This window comes from Cyanistes caeruleus, chromosome 3, assembly GCF_971803275.1.
Source record: "Cyanistes caeruleus chromosome 3, bCyaCae1.hap1.1, whole genome shotgun sequence".
NCBI lineage: Eukaryota > Metazoa > Chordata > Aves > Passeriformes > Paridae > Cyanistes > Cyanistes caeruleus.
Genome location: NC_141703.1, coordinates 10,614,618 through 10,640,030, shown reverse-complemented (window position 1 = coordinate 10,640,030; position 25,413 = coordinate 10,614,618). Strand labels below are relative to the sequence as shown.

At 34.7% G+C, this 25,413-nt stretch overlaps 1 protein-coding gene across 24 annotated transcripts in view; it reads right to left on the bottom strand.

The window, feature by feature from the left end:
• Positions 1 to 25,413, bottom strand: part of DMD (dystrophin) — a 1,136,032-nt gene that overhangs the window by 366,198 nt on the left and 744,421 nt on the right. For all 24 annotated transcript variants that reach the window (XM_086879790.1, XM_086879801.1, XM_086879781.1 and 21 more), the window contains 3 exons: positions 17,522 to 17,697; positions 5,130 to 5,277; positions 3,017 to 3,166 (listed from right to left, as the gene is read on the bottom strand). In XM_086879790.1, the coding sequence (XP_086735916.1) occupies positions 3,017 to 3,166; positions 5,130 to 5,277; positions 17,522 to 17,697 (474 nt within the window). The remainder of the gene's footprint in view (positions 1 to 3,016; positions 3,167 to 5,129; positions 5,278 to 17,521; positions 17,698 to 25,413) is intronic.

The following is a 25,413-nucleotide window of genomic DNA, read 5'->3' as shown; positions in this document are numbered from 1 at the left end:
AAAATTATTACTATCCAAAGGAAGAAAAACTCTTTGCATATCTACTCTCAAGGTCATCAACACATGATATAAACACCTAAAAGCAAAGACAATTCTGAAGTAAAAACTAGAAAGATACTTTTATGTGTCTGCAATTCCCTCCATACTAAATTTCTTTTCTGGGTTATTTCTATTGCTGTAGGGCAACAGTTTCTATGACTGCAAAGAAGGTTTGAACATGATTTATTTCAAATATGTCACCTTGAAGGTTAAGACTCATAGGTGTTGTCCCTATTCCCCTGCTTGGCAGATCAAGGCAAAACAAAAATTTGTGATAACTTTAGGAGGTATTTGGCTACATTCTCAGCTGGTGTAAATTTTCTCAGCTTCTCTGAAGTAAGCAGAATTACTCTAGTGAACACCAGATAAGGACCAAACATTATTTATTTAACTGCCATGTATGTTTCATATCTTAAAAATAGAATCATCCTGCAAAATGAGATAATCATAAATGGTAGATTTTTACATGTTCATTTCTAGCAGAGGTGCCAGAAAACAAAACATACAGTTCAAAACAAAGGATTAAAGTAAAGGATCAACTCTTAAGAGGGGGTGGAAGGACAGAAAAGCCCTAGAGAAATCTGTGTGATCATGTTTGTCCACTGTGCTTTGAGGAACACACACAAAAAAAATATATCCTCATCAAAACCACTGACTACAGAGTCATCCTCAGGTGACCTAAGAAATTTGCCTGATATAAAAGTGACCATCCTGTGAGCTTTGGCTAAGAGTAAATACCTGTGGGGCTTTTCCAGTGCTAACATATCTACAGCTGAACAAAGAGACCATTAAGTTCCTCTGTTAGGCTTGCAGAGTTTCTTTTCATGATTTCTAGTTTTAATTCAGATCCTAGATTTTCAGAGCAGAAAGTAAACCAAATAATTGAGGTTTCCTACACAAATCATGAATAATATCAAGAAATATACAAATTAAAAAATAATTCTTTTTCCCTTCAGTATCATTGAGAAAATCCTACCAAACTCCAAAATGAGTTTCTAACTTTTTGTTCTGTTTTCTACATCTGTCAAGATCACAGAATAAACAGAAAACCTGAGAAAGAGAGCACCTTCATAGATGATGTATGGATTTGAGTATTGTAATTTTCAAATTCAATTTCTGTTAATTTAAAAAAAACCAAAACAACAAATGGACAAAAAACCCCCAGAAAAACCAAACCACTACATTTTTCAGATTATTTACATTCAGAGACCAAGAGACAATGAGAACTCAGTTTTATATATCTCCATGCGTAGATAACAGAAATAAAAATGATATGGTTAAGTAATGATCTCAAATGGCAGGTTACTTTTCTTGCTTTAGTCTCTTTTAGTAGTAAATGAAAATTTTCAAGTAAGAAATTCCATGAATAATTATTTTGCCACATACATTAGATCTAGGAGACATAAAACTATAAAAAAATCAGTAAATTGTAATGATTCACTAAACAGTAGTTTTTGACTCCTATATTTCACCCAACCCTAAGTGCTTTTAACAGCATTCATGGTTGCTCTGACTGTAACAAGAGACCAGAAACATTTTTGCATCAGCCAGCAGAAAATGAAAATCCCAAGTTTTTAGCTATATAACAATCAGTAAAATGTTACATTCAGTGACTAATTGCAGATTTTCTTAAATTATATTTATGTAACCTGGATGTAAAAGGAAAGATTTTTCCTGAAAACTAATGCTGTCTTTTTAAAAGCACAGTTTAGTTATTAGCATGGTCCCTGAATTCAGCTATATACATCATTCCTTCAGTCTGTAGATAACATTATTTTGATCTTGAGGTGTTCTGAATTCTTCTATATACATTGATTTCAGAAGCCCGTTTGTAGAGAAAAAGATACTTCTGTCCAACCACTGAAATAATGATTTATGTGTCCAACCTGGAGTTTGTGAATGTGATCAATATTTATTATCCACTTTTGCCTGAGTCATTAGCTAATATTCTGAACTTTGCCAGACTGCTCCTGTTAGGAAGAAACTAGTAAGAGTAGCACATCAAGTTTATTTTTATTTCTCAGGTCTGTGCTTGAAATTCAACTGTGTTTATGGAAATGGTAACAAAAACCCAGGATGTATTATTCTTGACCAGAAACTCTACCTTGCCTTTTCAGTAACATACACAGAAGGTTATTTTCTCACTTTTTTCCTCCCCAGAGCTAAACACAATGAATTATTACTTTTTGCCACAGCATCTTGGTAAATTTAACAAACAGATGCCACAGGTTAATGTCCCTGACTTTGACTTCACAATTAGAAATCCTTCAACTGATACCATCTTGATCCTTTCCAAGCAGGCAAATCCACACCTTAGGTGGTAGTCCTCTGGACAATGCTTTCTATCATTTCTACCATGAAAACACTCAAATTATCTGCCTCTCTTTACCTGATTTGCTACTCATTTCCATCAGTTTTCAACACAACAATATGCTAACAAAGTCCTCCCTTACTTCTTTCTACCAAGATGAAGGTCGCAGAAAGCAAAATATGTGGTACTTTCCTACACAAAATCCAGTAGTGAATGCTCAAGCTGGAAGAAGTGTGGTGGAAGGTGAAACAGTTGGTTGCAGTGTCCACTTTGGGACTGGGAACAGGAGAGATTTGGGAAGTGTTCCATAAAGAAAATCAAACATTTGCCTCTCACACACCTGAGTCACAAAGCCTGGAATATTTACTGTTCCAGCAAAAACACCAGGCTACAAAAATGAGGCTGTGCATTCCACCCCTAAGTAGAAGAACAGTAATTTAAGGAGTATATTTGAATGCAACATCATCACTCCAGTCACTAATGGTCTTGGTTGCTATCACTGTTTCTCACAGCAGTGTATTGTATCCATTTTTCTTCCTCAGGTTCATTATGCACACAAATGTCTCTTCACACAGAGAAAAATTATACATGCCAGAAAATTTATAATGCAAATATTCACTGCAGATTAAAATTTTATATCACAGTTATATCAGTAATATGTCTAACCTTTAACAAACGGTGGTTAGCCTCCTTCAGTGTACTCTCAAGCTTATGTTTTTTGTCTGGTTTCAGCGATGCACTTCCAAGTGCTATTCCTCCAGTTTCATTTAATCGTTTCAGTATTCCCTTGTGGGGCGGCAGCTCTCCAACTCTTAACTGGAACAGACAAATACAGCAGTTAAGATGAACTGTGGTAAGATTTTCAGCTCTCTTATCTTGACCCTTATTGATTCGTGTATCAGCCAAAGGAATAAACTCAATTCAAGACAAAATAACTTGCTTTCTGAATGTAGAAGGCTAAAAAAATCCTAAAAGAGACTGTATTGGTCAATCAAGTCTAAAGTGAGTTCTGCATGACAAAATACAGGGTTTCTCATGATATTAACCCCTATTACATTATAAATTCCAGACCTGGACACTCGATACTTCACATATATCAGTTTTAATAATCCTGTAATATGGTATGGAGCAAGCATTTTGAAGAAGTGTTTTAATATGTTCCAGGCTGTGAACAGACACCCAGATGGAATGTGGTTAAAAGTCTTCCACTCCAGTTTAACTTCTTAATTAAGAATGTTCTTGTATGTTCACAGAAAACAAACAAAGAAAAAAAAAATTGCAAAAAGGAAATGCAAAGGAGCATCAAAATGCACCACTTCTCAACCACCTCAACCTCAATGTTGTTACTGAAAACTTATATTGTTAAAGTAACTTAATATATCAAATAAGGTTAATGTTGCTTCAAGTGTTCTATTGTTCTGGGTTTTTTCTTTGTTTGTTCTTGATTATTAGCAAAAGCAGGTAAATATGAAATGAGGCATGCTGCAAGGTAATGCATTATTATTATTTGCTCCATTAGGATGTATTCCCTTTTGTGTAGCTCCAAAAGAAGGTGGACTGTAAAAACAAGATACAAATAAGAGACCTTGAATTTTGGATTATATCTCTCAGGAATATTATATAGGAAATATTTGTGTATGTAAAGAGTGGAGCCTTCCTGGTTCTAAATAATCTATTTAGTCGTTAAATCCTTAATCATTTCTGCAAACTGAAAGATTCATCCAACACTGTTTAAAAATATTTCTTTGCTTTGGATCTGATATCCTCAACAACAGAGCCTCACAAATTCCCTGACCAACTCAATGACATCTTCTAAACAGAAGGACAAACTCACCACATGGTTGAGTCCCCATTTCCTGAAACGATTATTTATCCTATTTTCATTTAAAAAGAAACCTGAAGATAGATTTTTACTAAATAATACTTTGAGGTTTTTTTTCTAAATTGTGTTGTGAGGAGGATAGAACAAACTGACAAGTTTTCTTCATATTCTTTAATGCTCTATTCATTACTAGCTGAATATGTTCAACTAGGATTTATAGAAAGGATTACTAGATCCTTATCCTCAAGGGAGGAAAGGAAAACCTTTAGGCATATGTTCTATAAGTAACATTCTTTTTCCAATTACAGTTTAATTTATTATTGTACAAGTCTTTAAAAATAGTAATTCTACTGAAAACAATTAAAAAAACTAAACAGTGAAACTTCTGTTGAATATATTTATCAGCAGCAACAAACTCTAACATATTCATGAAAATATTCCAGCCCATAAAAACAAATATTTAATATTCTGATAGGAGTTTTTTAAGCATTCTTAAAAACAAGTCACCTAGATGCTTAGTCTAGAAAAATGTTGCAGCAATATTTTAATGAGTTGACATTTATAATTATGCATGCAGTTCTGGATCCTCTTGTGAAATACTGAATACCATTTAAGTGAGAATCTATTAAATGTTAACAAGACACCTATAGAGAAATGCTATACATATAAACCAGTCATGTTCTGAACTAAGAAATGAGGATGAAAAAGGTAACAATTAATTTTCTAGTTACAGGATCTTTTTCTTTCAGTAGATTTTTCCATTTTTCCACTCCTCTGATTTTAGTACAATCAATATACATTTGTACCTGGGTTTTGAAATTCCCAGCTTTGATCTGTCTAAAACAGTTATATGAACGCTGTGTTGGATTTCAGAAACCATTTTGGAAAATAACTTTTAATTTTCTTCAATGTAGAATTGATAAAGTAAGAAAATATTACAAATAGAGCTTACAGTACCTTTACTTTGCTCAGGCAGTCTCTCAACTGGTCTTCATTCCCTTGTTCAAGGGGAATACAAATAATGCTGTCTGCTTCCTCTAACCATAAAATCAACTTGTTCAAATCCTCTTGAAATTCTGATAAAATATTCTTTTCTTCCTCTATCCTGCAATAAAAATGTGAAATTAATGTTTCTATTTTTTTTTATATTTAAATGTTTATCTGTACTGAAGGATGGCTGATAACTAATTCTAAGAATTTATACTAATTATTGTTATAATTGGGCCACAGATTTCTTCATATCAAAAATATCAGACAAACACCAATGCTCTTTTAACATGGTATTAAATGTATTTTAAAATAAAAGATCAAGGTGCAATTTACAACACCACTAAATTCAGCTTCCAAATTACATATGACAGGTAGTGAACAAGCACACCAGAAATAAAGCAGCTAATTATTCAGACTAAAATTCTGTTTGAAGTAAAAGCAGGAAAGTCCAGTGTTGACAACTAAGAATTCTAGCATCAAGTGTTACCAAATAACCTGTACAAACTGACACAGACTCATTTGGACATATTAAACAACAAGATATTTAAGTAACTGTGCCATATAGTTTGGTGTTAAGATTCACAAAAAGTAGGTAAGGTTTGCAGTTGGTAAGTAGGAATAAGATGGGATTCACAACACCTAACTTTAGATGTCTGCTCTACATTTGTCTCCATCTACAAATCATCTGCTCATTTTCACTATGACTATATTAATATACTGAGATGTGAAATTTTGTGCAAAAGCTTCTGAAGTTATCCAGAGATGCAGGCAAAAAATTTCAAGAGCAAAAGGGACGGGCATTGGTAGAATGTGAATGCTTGGGTTTAACATTTCAAGTGGGCCCTTCTAAAGGAGAAAAATTATGTTTTGTATAAAATACTTGTAATTTATCCACCAAAGTTATTCAAACACTGAGAATTACCTGTATGGAAAGGTGAAAGATTAAATACTTATCAAAATTAAACAATGAAAAGCAGATCCTACAAGGTGGGATAATTTTTTATCATGCTAGTTTCTTCCCATACACAACTGGCTCATGTGGTATCAGGACATTCACACTCACACAAAGGCCTGAAGATATTCATCCTTTCTAATGGGGAATAACTGGCCCAAATACACTGGTCTGACAGGCAGCTGTCCTGTTTCAGAAAGTGTTGTAAACAATCAAAAATACACAAATTGCCTTCAGAGTCATTTCTGGAGCCTTCCACCAGAGTGGAAGATGCACCACTTCTGCATCATCCACAGTGTTGCAGCCGAGAGTGTTTAGGTGTCCCCGCTCCAGGGGAGGTACCTGGGCATTCCCACCTGAACATGAACATGTTGAGGTGAACTCATGAACCTCATGAACATGTTGAACTTGATGTCATACAGGCTTCCCTCACCCCCAATGGACCAAGACTGAGATCATCACTTTGGCCAATGGGCATTAAAATCACTACAATCAAATCACGTTGCCTGAAGGGCTTTTTTTTTTATTTCCACTTCACTATCTGCTCTTATCCTTTCTTTTTCTTTCTTTTCCTTAGAAATTTTCTGAAGTGACATCTTTACACTTCTATACTGTTTCATTTCTATAGATAATAACCAGAATGGCTACACACCTCCTTCCCACTGCAATCAAATTGCTCTAAAATAAACCTGCCATGTACACACAGATAATTGGTCATTGAGTGTTGTTTCACTCTAATCTGCCCAAAGAGATTTACTACTAACAAGGAGTTTTCACCCTGCCCTCAGGAGTGGTTTGTAACAATATCCAACCTAAACCTCCTTCAGCCCAATTTGACATCATTCTCTGTTGTCCTATCCTTTCTCTCTGGGGGGAAGGGACCAACCCTCACCTCACTACAACCTTATTTCAGGGAGTTGTACAGTGATATGATCTCCCCCTCAGCCTCCTTGACCAAAGAGAAAGTATATTTTCAACATGTGAAAGTCAATATTCATAACTACACTTAGAGCATGAAAATGCTGTGTTTAATTTAGATATAAATTGAAACGTTTGGCAAATTTTTGCTGCTCTGCACAGAATCTCAATAAAGTCCTAGATCATGTTCCTGGTTTAGATCTAGAATGGAATCTAAGTCAGCAGATCCATTTGATTTTGTTCTTAAAACAGTATATCTTAATATTTACTAGACATATGAGCCCAATACTGTTTGTTTTGGTTTTTTTTTTGAGTTCAGAAACAAGTTACTCTGCACTATCTTTACACTTATATATAAGTGTATATATAGGTACACCCATATATACACACATATACACATTTATACAAATAAATACATGAAGACCATTAATGGCAAAAGTATTAACAGTCCTATTTTCTTGGTTTTGCCTTAGATTTTCTGATGAAATCCTGTATGACTGTTTCCAGGAACTGCCATTTGCCCAGGATTTCTGGAAATGCAACTGATATCAATAAAAAGTCCTGATGCTTCTAGATATAGGAATATTTCTTGTACTAACATATCTATTTATAACAACTCTGAATCTCTTATGGAGTACTGTTATGCAGACAGAAGTTCTGGACCTTCCTGATTCACACAGATTTCCCAATTTTGTGTTTGGTTGCACAGGTCGTGACAAAAAGAACCATCATTTCAGCATCACATTTATTACATGGTTCTTCACTGCAAAGTGCTTGTGTTCATGACTTGAGAGGTCATATGCTCTTCTCAAGACAAAATAGGTCATCTAAAACCAGCTAATAAAAACATTTATTTCTGTGAAAATTAGGCAGATGTTAATCTGTGCTGATATCCATAGCACTGCAACTGTAAAAATGAAGAAAAACTAACTTCCTGTAATCCTGAAGAACAAGCACAACTTCAAATCTTTCTGAGGCAGTTTGGCTCCCTGCTCCAGTTCTGGAAATCTGGGAATCAGGCATCCAGTGTTACACCATAAACCACATAATAAAACCTCTGTCTCTCAACCTGATCAGGTTTTTGGTTTCCTCTCACTGCTACTCATTTGTGAAGTGCATAGTTCAGTGGAGGCATTATGTGATGGCACCCCTGAGAATAAACGTGAGAAAGATCCAAGTTTAAATATGTTAATTCTGGCACAGAAAAGGCGTAGCATTCAACTCAATACACCCAAGAGCAAAATTACTGAGCTGCACAGTATTTTGAATGAGAAATCAAAAAGATTTCTTGTCTCCTAAAAGAGATAGCAATTGGCAAGATTCCTTTTTCATCTTAAGTACACTGTCAGTTTTATAACCCTTATGAATTGAGCTGCAATTCTTAAAACATTAAAAGTTTTTCTAGTTGTGGAAGAAATAATTTTTTACTTTGATGACTAATTTAAATGCTGATCAGTAGGATAAGGATGTTTTTAACCTAAGACTTCCCAGGAATTCTTTCAGTGAGAGATGTTTTATATGTATATATATACATACCCACATATATGTATACACATATATACACACACGCATATCTATCTATCTATCATCTATCTATCATCTATCTATCTATCATCTATCTATCATCTATCTATCATCTATCTATCATCTATCTATCATCTATCTATCTATCATCTATCTATCTATCATCTATCTATCTATCATCTATCTATCATCTATCTATCTATCATCTATCTATCTATCATCTATCTATCTATCATCTATCTATCTATCATCTATCTATCTATCATCTATCTATCATCTATCTATCATCTATCTATCTATCATCTATCTATCATCTATCTATCATCTATCTATCTATCATCTATCTATCATCTATCTATCATCTATCTATCATCTATCTATCATCTATCTATCATCTATCTATCATCTATCTATCATCTATCTATCTATCATCTATCTATCTATCATCTATCTATCTATCATCTATCTATCATCTATTTATCTATCATCTATTTATCTATCATCTATTTATCTATCATCTATTTATCTATCATCTATCTATCATCTATCTATCATCTATCTATCATCTATCTATCTATCTATCTATCTATCATCTATCTATCTATCTATCTATCTATCTATCTATCTATCTATCTATCTATCTATCTATCTATCTATCTATCTATCTATCTCATGTGTGTGTGTGTGCACAGATGGGTTTCAGAGTTCAGAAAAAAAAAATAAATCCATAGATCTACTTTATTCTAATCAGGAACAACATGCAGCAAAGGAATTTAAAAGGTTCATTGCAATTAACAGGACATGCAGGTGCACCTTATAATTTACTTTACCATCTCTTCTTGACCTGGTAGAATGTTACTTCTATTATAGATAACACCCTGCAAGACAAGTGTCATATTATGCAAGACACTAAAACAAAGTGCTCTGTGTTAGCTGAACGGGTTAATCGAATTAAAAGTTTTAACTCAATAACTGATTACACCTTTTGAACAAACTGATTTCTATCACCACAATTACCTGTGGAACAAGAGACACACGTAATTTCTAGGTGTTTAAATTCATGGTGGCAATGAAAAATTAACTGGTTTTGCTTAGGGAATATGGGCTTTCAAATCCAAACCTAAACAAGCTGGAGGAAGGAACATGAGCCACCAGTCAACTCAGACTTGGACAGAGCAAGAGAAAACAGTTGCTGGAGAAGCAGGTGATTGAGAAATAAGATCTAATTCCAGCAGCTGGCCATGTAGAGCCAAGAAGATCCATCTCCAGCACAGGTCTTCAAGCTGTTCTATACTTCTGCTTTATCCTTACAAATCTACCTAAGTTCCCAAAAAAACTTTTAAACTCCTTCTCTGCTGCTAAAAGGTTTATTTCACTAACCCTGAAATATAACCCATTTTTGAGTGATAGAAAATTCTCAAACTATAGCAGAGAAGCCCAGAATTTCATATGCAACTTTTCATCTTCTACACAACTGTTATTCTTAGGCACATTGCTTTGTACTTTCCATAGTAAAACATAGCAGATTTCTGTTTGCATTTCTAAATTCATAGGGTCGCTTCACCAACTATTCTGAATGCACATCTTTTTATAGGAATCTTACCTACATTATACTTTTGTAAGCAAACGTATCAATATTCAATATTTAATACAAAGTAATAAATTAATTATTCTTCCTAATTCATTTTGTATACATGATAATTGATAGATTAAGGATAAGTTTTCCTACCATTATTAAACTGAATCAATAACAAATTCTTATGTAGTCCACACATTTTCCAAATGACCATGGGAAGATTTGTTTCTTTTAAACTATCATTATTCCTTAGTTATATTTGTTAACCGCTACATAAGCATTCTCAGCCTATGTCAGTAAGCCTGTATTTTCATGTGCATTGTTGAGAAACCACGTGAAATATACACTGTGGCTCAAGTATTTTCTCCTTAGTCAACAATGTGATAACAATGGCATAGCAACCTGTAAATAGTTAGTGAAACACATCAGATATTTAGAGTTTGTGACTGCAGATGAGTGGTGTCAGATTTATTCGGGAGGTGTCAGCTATAGGAATAAAATATACAATCATAGAAGTAGGACAGATCTGCACTTGTGATTCATATTCCCATCTGAAAGTCTAATAATATTTTGGTGCCTTTTCACCTTTTAACTTTCAACTGTCAATTCTGTATTTATTGTATTTCTAAGATTAGGAATTAATGTATTTAGTAGCTGCTACTGAAACTATAAAAGGCCACCAAAATGGTAACAAAAATTTAGAGACAATATTTACTGAAAAAAGTTAATTTTCATTCTTTCTCTAAAAAATGGATAAATATACTTCATTAGGGTAAGGAACTTAAGTGAAATGAAAATAGCTCATAAACTTTAGAACATGTATTTAGATGTAAATACTAACAGAAAGAAGTTTAGCTAAACTATTTGTAAACACAATACAAACTTATGCCAGTAATTCTTTTCTAGTGATTCATTATAAGAAATCTGAAGAGTCAAAAAAAGAAAAATCAGAAAAATTCAATATGTAGCTAATTATGGGGCTGGAAAGAAAAAATATATTTATTGACATAACTGTCATAAAATCTCTTCATCCTAAGCCAGTTTTTAAATTGCATCTAGAAGCTAATCACAGCCTTCAATATGCTGAGTGTTCAAGTAAAGGAAAATAATCACTTGCAGCTAGTGTGTTATGGAAGAAAAATAATATCTTAGTAAAGATATTGTATGAAAAATATTAAAAACTATATTTTGTAACAATTTTTATTTAGAAAAGAATGCTTGTGTTTTTCGCATTCAGGAAAGTACTTGGAAGTATTCTGGTAAACAGCCTTTGTTCTGTCATTCTTTCCATAATTACTTCAAATTCACTTGGGTAGATATGTGAACAGGCAGTCTGCAGGTTCAAACTCATTAAAAGTGTAAATGTATTTGCAGCTAAAATAATGAAAAATTCTCTTCCATTCAACTGAACCCAATTTTAACAAATGTCAGATCGTGATGAATAAAAAACCCCAAACTGATTACTTCTGAAACATTGAAAAAATCTATTTCTTGGGCATCTGTTTTCAAAAATTACACAAGAAAGTTTTTACAAAGGTGAAAAATAAAAAGACCAACCAGCACTACTATTGCAAATCTTTCAAGAGCCTTATTTATGATCCATCCCCTTCTCAGTATGCTTGCTGCACACTGTGGCCCTAATGGCAAGCCACCACATCCCTATATCATCCAAAACTCAGATGTTCTAGTAGCATGCTTCAGAGCAGACACAGCACGACATAGCCTGATGTGTTTTGGGATGAAAAGGCAGAGCAAACTTTGGTTGGTGAAATTTACAAGATTCAGTATTCAAAATTATTCCTGGAGCATGAAGAGGGTGACGCAGACACTTTGTATTTCCCCTCTTTTGTCTGGACTTAGTAGCATCTATTCAAAGGGCCTTTGTGACTTCCCATGGTCTCCAAGTCCTAGAGTACCAACTACAACTTTTCTAAAACATGTCTTTTGTAGCAAAATGCTAACAAAAACTCAATTAAATTCCCAATTTGCTAACTACCAGTGTATCAGACTTTCAATCATGTTCCACTTTACTCAACTGCCTGGTCTATTTCAAAGTTTCCAGTAAGATAAAATGACTAGATGTGCTAAAATTACATTCTCATCTAATTCTTAGCTGGATGGATTAGACTGCAAGATACAGAAACTTTAAACACTGAATTCAAACTTCTGTGGCTTTGAAACTCTTAGATAAAGGCAAGTGGAAGATAACATCCTATGCAAACATAACTCAAACATAACCTCTTGATCTTCAGTACCAAAGAAAGGAGATTCAAAGTCAATTTTAAGTCTGTGCTTTGCCTGGGACCAGCATTTGACCTTTTAAAATTGAAAACCAGCTCCTTTTTACTGAGGAGTAATACAGGTTCCTCAAATTGTTTTGAGATTTAGTTTGTTTTCTTGTCTGTTTTTAATTAAGTTGACCTTTTACAGTCCAAATAATTCCTATTCATTAAAACTGCCAGTCTATCACTGAGGTTAATACTAGGATCTAGTGGACCTATGATCAGTTTCAGTAATTTATAGAATATCATGGTTTTGATCTGGTTTACAATTCTTATTATTCAGGTAGTTTAATATTGATTCCAAAGTATTCATGAAAACTGAATTAACATGGTGAAAATCTTGGAATTATATCCTGTTTAAATCTTTGCTTTTCAAGCCAACTTGAAACCGTGGGATTCATGGTGGTTACATGAAATATTTTGAATTTACAGGATCTTTGTCAATGCAGTGACAGTATTATAAATACATAGCAGATCATTTAACCATACAACCTCAGGAAAACTGACAAAGCAATTTTGGAGAATTTTTCCTCCCCTCCCCAAAATACAATCAGTGCACCAGAACATGAAAAATGTTTCAGAAAAGCCCAAGAGAGAGCCATCAGCATTGGGAGCAGGGGATGGTGGTGAAGGGGAACACAGAAGACCGGCCACGTTCTTTACTCTGTTAACCTCATATTTCCCCAGAATCCACAGACATTAGGTTAAGAATTCTATAGGGCTGAGTCATATTTTCCTCCACAACCTTCTGTGGCCAGCACATCTCAGACTTTCAGAAACCATAACATAAATCTTATATCCATTTTACCATCTCTTACATTTCCAGCAAGTAATCTTCCCTTCTAGGTACTGAGGAATTAGGTCAATAACATTTTGTTCCACTTTCAGTTTACCCATCAGTTTAACTGTGTAAACCTTTATAAAACAGTCATATCCCTCCTGAGATTTTTCTCCAGATTGAAGATTCCCACCTTCTTAGTCCTTCCTCACAGTGCAGCCACTCCAAATCTTGGTTCATTTGACCTGCCTCCCCCCACAAACACTTTCTTGCACAGAGATCTGCACACAGTAACCAACATAAGTACACCACAATGTTGGATATCACCAAAACAGCATTTTTTTTTGTTTGTAATACCCTTACTGATGCAGCCTAAAACACCATGGCTTTTTTTTTTTTGCTGCCACACCATCTTGTGCCTGTAAACACTGTCAGCAATAAAGTCAGGATCTCTTTCTGCAGTTGTAACAAGCTCACTTGTTAAGTATCACTTAAGCATGGGATAGTCTGTTGGAAATATTCCTTGCCTCACATTTGTCTCTGATCAAGATCATCTGCCACTTGTAGCCCATCTGCTCAGTTTTGGAGCTCCCACTATTGACTCAGCCTTTGACTACCTGAGACATAATGTCATCAGCATTCTTGGAAATGACACCTTACACCTCTTGTCCCCAAAAAATTTCTCACATTCATGCTCCTTCTAAAAATATCTGTGTCACTTTCTGTTACTCCTGTAATTGCTTCTCTCCTCCCCTCAGCCCCTACTGATCTTTGAATTCAGCTTGAAAAATACATCTAGAATGGACTGTCAATGCCCCATATAAAAGTTTGATGTTTCATATAAAACTATGCAGAATTATCAAAATCAATGTCTTTCATCTGGGTAAGTAAATAGCAAAAATAGAGCTTATAATATATAAAGTTTCCTTCACAAATAATGCTTAACAGCATTACACTTGAATCTGAAATCACTAACAGATTTCATTTCTGGAATCCATTCAATTGCTAATTTCTTGACACTCTTGACACACTTGAGATCCACTGAGCGAAAGAATGTAATAGGAAACAAAATTTCAGTTGGTCACTGTTCTGAGCTACTGAGAATTAACATTAAAGCAGGGAATAATGTATTAACTACAAAGAATAAAACTTGAAACCTATTAAAAGTTTAGAGTCAGTTTTCTGATTTGCAGAAGGTTCTAAATGTTAATATCAATTTTATTTTTCTTTGAAATTATTGTATGAAAATGCATTATACCCAGTTTGCTCTCCCATCAGCATAACCTTCATTCAATATAGTTTTAAAATGTGCTTCTATTTTCTCATTCTCAAAATTGATTTTAAAACAATCTTAGCATTCCCTTGATAAAAATAACATTCTTTTAACTATGAAAAATTAATTTTAAAGAAACATAGACAAATGACACAAACAAAAATAAAGACTATTAAAACTTATGTGAGTTACAATATAAATATTCTGAATTTTAAGTGGGTTTTTTTTTTAAGTCTATTAAAACTATTCTGAAAAGGAGAAATCAAAATATGTTAATTGACCTGTATTTATTGTAATTTATATTCTACTGACACAGGTAAATTTGACATAGAACCAACACATCCATTGGGCAATGCCATGACTATATTAGCTCTTTGGAATGTAAGTAGGGGTCGCTTCCTTCAACTTTTGTTTGCCTCATGCTTTGATCTTAAGGATAAATTAAAGCCTTTTGGATGACATGGGTTTCAACTGTTACACAGAGAAATCTGACTCAACCCAAAACCAAATTAGGACAAATAATGAAAAACTTAAAGATGTCAAAGCATAAGAGTTACGCAAATCCCATGACATCTTGGCTATATAAAGATTGTGCAGCTGATAAAGCCTAAGGTCTTTTCAGACATCGTTATGATGATGTCTGATGAACCAGGTTCATCGATAATTGAGACCTACTTAGAACGCACCACTTTTTCCTGTCAAGGTTTCTTTCCTTTGAAAATCTGCTCTAGAAGAGTAAAAAGAAGAAAACAAAACAAAACACCACATGTGTGGAGGCAGAAGCTAGGGTAGGATGTGTTTCCAAGATCTGGGAGCAAAAAGCATTCCCTGACTCTAACACAGCCAAGACTGGGAGGAGAACAGAAGTATCCTGATGCATACAAGTCTTACTAAAGTACACCAGGAACATTTATATTAGTTTAGCACAACATTATCTGTATTCCTCCTGGTGCAATGCTATTATTCACACAAAGTTCGCTAACAGAGGTCTCTGCAACCATTTTCCTCTAAATTACACAAGTTGTCATTCCAGAGGAAAACAAACCAATCGGTCAACATATTAAACAGAACAAAAGGAGGAATGCATGTGCAGTGTTTATTTAAGAACCTTCATCTAGGGAACATAAATGGATTATTCCCACTTAACAAATACTAGGCTCCCTTAAAATGTAGAATGTACCAAGAAACTCCATGTAATATTCTAACACTGCATTGAGCTGAAACAACATTCAGATAGACATTTCTACTGATAAATGAAGGGATGAACAACAACAACCTTATCCAGAACAGGAACATATTTTATATCCTCAGACAAAGGTCCACCACCAATCTCTTCCTTCTGCATTACCAAAGCAGATTACAGGGCTATTGAAATGCTGTGTTATTGTTTTTTAAGTGTTTGCACTTACATAAGTTAATGCTTGGAAACACAGATGTGTCTCCAATGTACAAAAGAATAACTTTTTATGTGACAAATAAAGGCCCTTGTGTAACAAATAACAGTGCCATCAACACCTGGAAATACAGCAGAAAGAATTATTTAAAACATCTCTGAAGCTTCTGACAGCTGTAGATTGCTTGTTGCATCTCTTTTTAACACGGAATCATTCATATTGGAAAGGACTCTCAGGATCTTTGAGTCCAACCATTAACCCAGCAGTCCCATCCCTAAATGACACATCTCCATGTCTTTTAAATGTCATCAGGAAACCTTACAGCACTTTTCAGTATCTAAAGGGGAATTACAGGAAGGGACTTTTCCCAAGGGCATGCAGCGATAAGACAATGGAGAATTACCTTAAGATTGAAGTGTTTAGCTATTAAGAAGAAATAATTTGCTTCTGAACTGTGAGGCATTGATACAGGTTGTCCAGAGAGATTGTGGAGTTCAAATCACTGGAAGTTTTCAAAGCTAGGCTGGATGAGGTTCTGAGAAACCTGATCTAGTAGAAAGTTCACTGTCTATGCCAGAGGGGTTGGAGCTCAATGTACTTTAAGTTCCCTTCCAACCTTAACCATTCTACGATTCCATGGTGAATCAACCACCACCTTGGGCAGCCTGTTCCAACAACTGACAACATGTTCCAAGTGAAACTTTAATCATGGTTAGAGTCAGTAGTAACCCTTCAGGACACTCCCTTATGATGCTAGTTACTAAACATTTTCACAGCTTTTTCGCCCCCATGGCTCTGAATGGAAAAATTATACGTGACACATAAGAAATAAAAAAAACTTGCTGCACACTACCAGTTCTTCCAGTACATCTCCAGCACTCATTAGTGGATCTCTATAAGGAATATTCTGGGATTTAAAGAACATTCATGAAGAAAGCTGTACCTGTACTTTCTACTGTATTTTAAAACAGAAAGGCATATCCAGTTAGGCCCAGCATCTAGGTTAAGAATATGTTCTTTAATAAAACCTATCTTAACAGGGAAATTTATTTTTTTTTTACATTGGAAATTCTCTGGCTAAAAGTATAAAACTATTTTTGTATTAGCTGTAACTCAAACACTCTACCTTTCTTTGACTGCATGGGAAACACAAATTGATCTAAAAGTGATCATAAATAATATTAAATTGATAAATCCATTTTTTTAAATCCAGCCTATGAAATGTGGATGTTAATGGCATTGATTTTGATAGATAAACTGGATTAGGACTACCTGTATAAATCAACAAATATATTATTAGCATTACAGAGAAGTGCTTTAATGACACAAAACTAAGATTATAAACCAGTTGTAAATTCTGTACTGTTTTACTTTAAAATTCAGCAGTCATGTGTGCTTGTTTGGTTTTCTCAACCATTAGAAGTTAAAATATAAAAACATGGAGTATGGAAGGGAAGGGTGGTCACTGACAGGAGTAGGTAGAAAAGAATAAAACAAATTACAGTCTATGAACAATTTATAGGATATAAAATTTAATTACTGATAATTCCTTTTATACTTGAAAACTCTAGATGTTGAGACCTCCTTTGAAATTTCAAGCCAGAATCAAACCTAAAATAACTAAAAATAATTTCACAGTATTTTAACCCTCTTTTAACCTACCTCTTTTTTTTCTCTACCAACTGTCTGCAGATCTCCTTCCACCGGTTATTTAAACTTTCCAGTTGTTCCTTCAGCACTTTGGCATCTGCCGTTGATGACTGCTCAATAATCTCTTCACCGGTTGCATTCAATATTTTGACAACAGCTTGCTGCTGCCCGATGCCATCCTGAAGCTCCTGCAAAATACCCAACACATTCACATCTTCATAAGCAAGAAGACATAAAGACATCAATTTGTAACAAGTACCTTTCACTACTTCTCTGCAGCCTTTTATCCCCTCCTGTATTGCTGTCTACTACAGACCATTACAGTAATATTCTGCACATCAGTTAATGAGTAAAAATTGTGAACAAATGTACTTCTACACCCAAAGGTGTATATATATCACATCTAAGAGCCTACAAAGAATTGTAAGATTTAGACTACAAAATGTGTGAAGTTCCTATTAGCTATAAACTCAAATAAGGTCAGGAAAGCACAGACTGTAAAACTTCTGATTCCATTAAAGAGCACCTTTTTCATCAACTGTGGGAAGCTTAATAACTCATGTGTTTTTTGTTTTGGTTTTTGTCAGGTTTTGCTAAATGCATCAGGATACATTTTTATACATCTTTTATGATAAAATATTTTTTCCTACAGTATTCCTGAAGCTACCTTACCTCATGTTTAAAAACAATACAATTCTGAATCTGTAGCTTAGATTGTGACACTGTATGCCTGTTGAAGCAAGTTCATATTTATAAATAATCAATATTTTCATATTTTTAGTCATCAATAGAGCATGAGTATTTTTCCTTTGAATTCCTCAGAATGTATAAGCAAAAAAAGGATAAAACAATTTTCAACAGTTTACTGCTAAAATAAGCTGGAACTGAAATAACATCAACAATGTACACTGTGATATTCATACTGACATTCATATTCATTATGACAGATTTTCACAACCTCAGGAAGTGTGTCTGAATCTTATCTACATACAAAGGCTTTCAAGTAAAATGCTGAATCCATTTTTTCTGGAGGAAACCAAATACTTCAGTATATCATACTCTAGAACAAAATAAAATGTTTGCTTTCTCTTTCTAAATGCATTGCATAAACTGCAGAGTAAGCCAGTAAACCTGCATGTTAACACTTAATAAAATTTGTCCATGAAACAGTTAAAATTGGCAGGATACAACTTTCCAGGAATGTAAAACTACTCCTTATGCTTTTTAAAATATATATCTTTGGTCATGATTGGTTATGACCATTTATAACCATTATTTGGTTATGATTGAAGTTCACAAACTGAACCACTCTGGAAGTTTACTTGTTCTTGCATGATCAAACCCAGCTGCCAGATATTAATTAATTAAATTGCATTGAGTCAGTTGAATGCTCTGCCTCAGCTTTTGCACAGATTTTACAGGGACACCTTGAACACCAACGCCAGCAGAGCCTGGGGCACAGGAGTCAATGTCAGCAGGTTTCTGTGGTGATTGCCCACAGTCCTGGACAAGGAGTTGTAGCTGAAGCAGAGGTTTGCACTGTTGAGATTTCGCTTCTTTTTGCTATACTTTCTGTTTCTTACAGTTTCTTTCGGGTTGTTACAGGACACACACACCCCCCATCCCCAAATGATTCCTTTCTTAGATTCTGCTCAGTAAAAACTGTTCTGCTGATGTGTTGGGATTTTTTTCCAAACTATTTTGAAGCCCCAAAGTTTCAGAATAAGAAGTAGCTGTGATGAGCATAACGTGGCAGTTATCTGCATCCCATTTTATTATGTTTTGATAGGATGAGAAACGTTTTTCTGTAGGATGCTTACAATCTATGTGGCAGTCCAGTCACGTTGCCTCAAGCACCCTGCTGCCCCTCAGTGTGCCAGCACACTTTGCTTTGCCTGTGGAATGTACAAGGTTTTTAAGGTACCTTTGCAGCAGAAACCACAAGATTTTCTAAGAGCCAGAATAGACACATAAAAGCCTCTTACTCTGAACTGTAAAATTTTCTTTTCTTTCTGCTGTGCACATTAATACAATAATACCTAGCCCAAATTTTGACTATTATTTTCAGGTGCATGATTTCACTATCAGAAATAAATAGCAGCAATGGCTAGGTCATTTGCCTAAATGCAAATATTGTCTGCTCTTGCAAGTCTGAATTGGTCTTTGCACTATACACTCCTCTTTTGGTAATGCCCAGCTTAAAATGAGTACCTAGTTTTTGCACATATTCACTGTATTTCACATTGATTTTAGCACTAGAGCCTTTGCATTGTGCAGTAGGGAGCATTGCATGGGTAAATCATAACAATGTATAGTTTGAGAAAAAATATATTAGAGTAAATGGCTTATTTCCAGCAAGGCACTTGAGACTTTTGTGCTACTGCATGAACCTGTGAGAAGTTAAGATCCATAACACTTACTGAAAAAATAACTCAGAAAAAAGCTTCTACTTATATGCAGAGGCCCATTCATTTGGAATAGGAGATCAAAGCAAGGAGAACAAAGGGAAATTCTGCTTCTGGAGCTCTGGAGGTTTTAGAAGCAATATTTGTAGAAATTACTTGTTATCTATGCATCCACTTTTCTAGATGACAGAAACAACAACCAGTCAGTAAAGTACTATAAAGTGAAATGCTAAGTAAAAGCTCATTCAAGTACTTTGAGACTTTTTTCAGTGCTTACAGCATCTTAAATTAGGTTTTTTCACTCCCCCAGCATACACAAACGAGCAACTAGTACACGATTTCCACACTTATTTCAATTGATACGAAGTTAAACAAAGGAATTTCTTCATTCATCCTCTGACATATTATATAATAGGCTTTACTTAACAAGGTGAAAAATAAAATAGATAGCTCAGTGACAGGAGTGGTCTTAGAACTTAAGATACCATATGCTGGAATTGGAACCTTGCACAGGTATGCTGGAATGGGAACCCTTCACATGTAGGAAGGAGAAGTGTGAACTTCCAGAACATGGGGGAAGCCTTCTGGCCATCTGCATTTTAGGACACCATAAAATGCTCTGAGATGTTTTTTCTCAAAGTACTCTAAGCATTTAACCCTTTTCACATGACTAAATAGAAACAAGTGCTGATGAAGTTCACCTAGATTCCACAGTCCATGAAAAAGACTTTTGTTGGTAAGGGATAGTGCACAAAGCACAGCCTCCCATGAATTTAAAAAAACATTTTTTATGACGAGAACAAAAGTTTTTTAATTGCTTTACTCAAAGTCACACTTTCACATGCCCATCCCAGAGTTATTACCACAAAAATGCTTTTCATTACTTAGATTAGTATCTGAAGTTTGCTAGCAGCTATGGTTTCCTACTAACATCCCCCTCCACCCTTGCCACCCGCCTGCCTGATGGGAAAGTGCTGGGAGACTGCACTTTATGGTTCTCCAGAAGGAATATTGACTGTGAATGTTTCAGGCACCTTCACTTGAACTTCCACCTCCTCATGCAGAAATGACAAAGCAAAAGGGCACGCTGTCCTTTGGATTCCCAGCTCACTCAGAAGGCCACTGGATATACTTACACTTGCAGTTATACAGTTTCTAATCATTTTATAAACAGAGTGAGCCAAAAAAAATGAATTAAAAATTATATTTTTATGCATCTCTGAAAATATTCAAGGTTGGGTTAGACAGGACTATGAGAGACCTACTCTAGTGGAAGATGTCTCTGCACATCTGCAGGCACATTGGGCTAGATGATCCTTAAAGGTCCCTACCAACCCAAACTGTTCTATGATTCTATATTCCCACACACAGAACTAATCACAGTTTTGAGTAAGATACTTTCATGCATTATTTGTTTTAAACATATTGCATTTTTAGCTGCTGAGAGAAGTGGAAGCTATTAGAGATACCCATCACATTAATTTTTCTTTTTTGTGATTCCCAAGTATAAGTAGGAAATGGCCAACCATTAAATTAAGGTTTAAATAATCTCTCAGATTAAAAATTGCAGAAAAAGTCTATTAAAGGACTTCTACCTCTCATACAGAGGGCTTTACACTTTGATAGTGATTTCAACTAATTTAGGATAATAATATAAAACTGCCAAAATATTCATATGATGCATCTTTGATTAAATTACTTTCTTTTTCTTTTCCAAGATTTAAAGAAAATTAAGACTTATACACAGTCCTTCAGAAAATTTCAAAGTGGAACTGGGAAAAAAAAAATAAATAAATATGGGATAAGCACAGGGCAAAATATTCAAAAGTCAAAAGAGCTGTCTGCAATACCAGGGACTTGCCCACAGTCAGCCTGAAACCCTGGCCTAGTTCACTGATGGTATTAATTTTAGTTTTCCTTTATACTTTCTAGAAACAACTGCCTAATGACAACAAAAGAGTTGCTGCTTTATGATATTTGTTGAATCCAACAAAGAAAAGAAGAAAAAGAAGAAAAAAGAAGAAAAGAAAATGAGGAAAAAAGGAAAAAGTGGAAAGATAAATTCTTAAAGTAGTTAACTTGACACTTCCAGCATTACTTTCGACATCCCCAAATGTACTTAGAACAGTATTTCATTTGTACCTCCAAACACTCACAAGTTTCTGCATCAATATTATCATATTGTAATAAAGATTGTAAAGCTTTCCTTAAAGATAATTATTAACCAAATCACAGCTGCTTGTGGCTAAGTTGATGAAGTTGCTCATAACACCATTATCCTTTAGGAAAGGCTTTCCAACTATATTGTGTGATGCTTTCCTAAGAAAATTAAAGGTCTGAGAGATCCTAAATCTACAGGTATTCCTGGAGCCAACATGGCAAGAACTTTCAGTTTATACCCTAAATATGAGGCAGGAATCCCCCAAAATGGAGAGAGGACAAGAATATAATGAATCATGTCATGATCTCAGCTGGAAGGGACCTTAAAGATCAACGAGTTCCAACCCCTTGCCATGGATAGTGACACCCTGCCCTAGACCAGCTTGCTCAAAGCACCATCCAACCTGGCCTTGAAATCTTCCAGGGATGGAGCACCCACAGCTTTTTCTGGGCAACCATTCCAGTGCCTCACCACCCTCACAGCATAGAATTTCTTTCTGAAATCCAGTCTCAACCTACTCTCAATTTGAATCCATCCCCCCATGTCCTGTCACTACATACTGTTGGAAAAATATCCCTCTCCAGCTCTCTTGTAAGTTCCCTTCAGGTACTGAAAGGCCACAATAAGGTCACTCTGAAGCTTTCTTTTCTCCAGGCCGAACAATTCCAATTCCCTCAGCCTTTCTGAGGGAATACCTAACAGCAAAATACGTCTGTCTTCCTTCTCATCTAATTTCCTTCCCATGCTGCTTTTCCTTTCATTATTTTCATTTGAATTTTTCAGAGAATCTATTATGCATTGTCATTTTATTTCTTCCTCCATTTTTTATTTTTTTTTTAACCCTCTGCTTATCAGTCCCGTGGATTGCCTTCACCTAACTACAACCAAAGACTTTGGATTTAGATTAACCGAAAAATGCTTTACAGGAGATCTTAGAGCTAGTCCTATTCACAAACTTGCTGCAAATCACTGCAAAGAGAAATACTTTGTGCTTTGGGAGTTGCCATCCTTACACTTTTGGAATTCTACACATTTGTTTGCTTTCAAAGTTATACAACTCTTTTTCATTCAATCTTCTTTTCACAACACATTCATTTCTAAGAAACTGCATCATTCAAGGAGTCAGAGGAAATTTCTCCTGAATATGGACGACCAGTACATGCTTTGAAGTCAGGTTGTTAACAACACCATAATTATGCTCAGATTAATTAATTAATCAGATTAAGGGTTACCCTGCACAGATATCTACAACACTGTGCACAAGGACTTTGCAGACATTTTCATGAATCAGAGACCAGTAAAGAACAGTTTAGGATACCTAAAGATGCCTTTACTTCATGTAGGCCAGGCTGATGCTTTGTGAATTATCTTGTAACAAAAGCAAGGTATCCCTGTTGATTAAGGGTATTTTACCTATATAATAAAATAAATGTGAACAATATGCTCACCAAAGTGGTTTCTTACCGATATCTGATTCTCTTCTAAAAGCCCTGACTGTGCCTTCTTTTTTGTTCATACTGTTGCCTGTAGCCTTAACTTGACATGAACAAGTAAAACTAACAAAACTCTCACATTTTGTTAAATCTCATCCTATAACATACAGTTTTATCTACTGCATAAAAAAATATGTAAATATAAAGTGTCTTAGTTTTAGACAATTCTTTGGGGCAGAGACTCTGAAGTAAGTTACCTCTCCTTAGTTTTCATCCTCTACTGCATAAACAGTATACTACTATAAAAAGTTATGGATCTTTGAATTTTTAGGACTTTTTAACTGAAGCACCAGTAGTTTTTGGGTCTTTTTTAATGGATGCTTGTTAACTGTTCAAGATCTCTATTGTGATAGTAATCCTACACACTTGCTTAATCAACCATGACCAATATTATGAAGAGTTAATTACAGTTTATGTTGTTTTTCCACAAGAAACCAGGATTCAACTTTTTGTACACAAAGTAGCTTGTATAATTGATTAAAGAATTCACCAAGCAATTTCAAATATGTTACATCACCACATTCCTAATTGTCACCTTTTATCCTGATGCCTTTCACAATGCTCCTGACAACTGACCAAGGAATATGAAAAAAAGACAAAGTCTTTGTTCAGATAGATTCCTAGTATAAGTTAAAACACACACATAATGAAAAATAATTGAGTGATGAGGATTATAAGTAAATCCTTTTAAAGTTTGATTTCTTTTACCATATTATGGAAATTAAAGATTTACCAGAAGCCTTGCCCATGTACATAAGAGTGTACTTGAATGGCACAAATTTGGTTTTTTATTTGTTATTTCCCAGTTAACTTGACCATATATAACATGTCTCTTTCTGCAACCTCATTTCCACTTCTCATTGACAGAAATAGCATTTTACTGATAAACTTAATCAGAAACTATTCTATGAGCAATCTTGGGAATACTTTCCTCTTTTCATTGTAGTAGGCAAATGTACTTAACAATAATTTATTGTTATGAAAAAGCCCTGCAGCAACATGAAGAAACACCACAAACAAGCTAATTTCTGTCAGAAAAATTAATAGTCACAAAATGTTTTAAGAGAAAAATATTGTATTGCCTCTCCTTCATGCAGTGTAAGGTACAAATCCAAAATATACTTAAAGGTACTATGCACCACTTTAAAAACACTGTAGTCCTAAATTCAACGTTTATGTTCTGATCTTCAGTCATTTACATAAATTTATCTTCAGCTTTAAATCACATAAAACCATAAGGTTGACATAAGTGTGTCTACTCAGATGCAACAATATAAATCAGAGAACTGTGGAAACATCTGGTGGGAAACTATCCCCAGAAAAATCTGCTAGCATTTGGTTACCAGAATGATTTTACCCATTAAGAGTATGTACCTCTAGCTCAATATTCTATTAGAAATAAGGAAGAAATTAATTTTCTGGGCAGTTAAACCCCAGTGATTTAATCTGGAGACACATTACTGGCACTTTGTCAGGATTAAAACAATCAACAAAGAGTATACAATGTTTCCTAACTGTTTTGAGAGAAACAGCTATGAAATCTTTGTTGCTTGGTGTGCATTATGTTGGTTATTGTTATTATTATGAATTATGGAAATTCAGGACAGCTGATGGAGATAGAAAAGCTGAAAAACAGTGAAAAAAGTCAATGTTTGCTAAGGAGTTGACAATAAAGCAAAGTGTTTTCTTCTTAGCATAAATTAAAGGAATTATAATGGCTTGAATATTACTACCAATTCTATTCAAGAACAGCATTTAAAGAGGTGACAGAAGGCTCTGGGTAGATTCTCACTATAAAGCAGACCTAGGTTTATGTTGTCAGTGTTACTGGTTTTGTGTATCAGC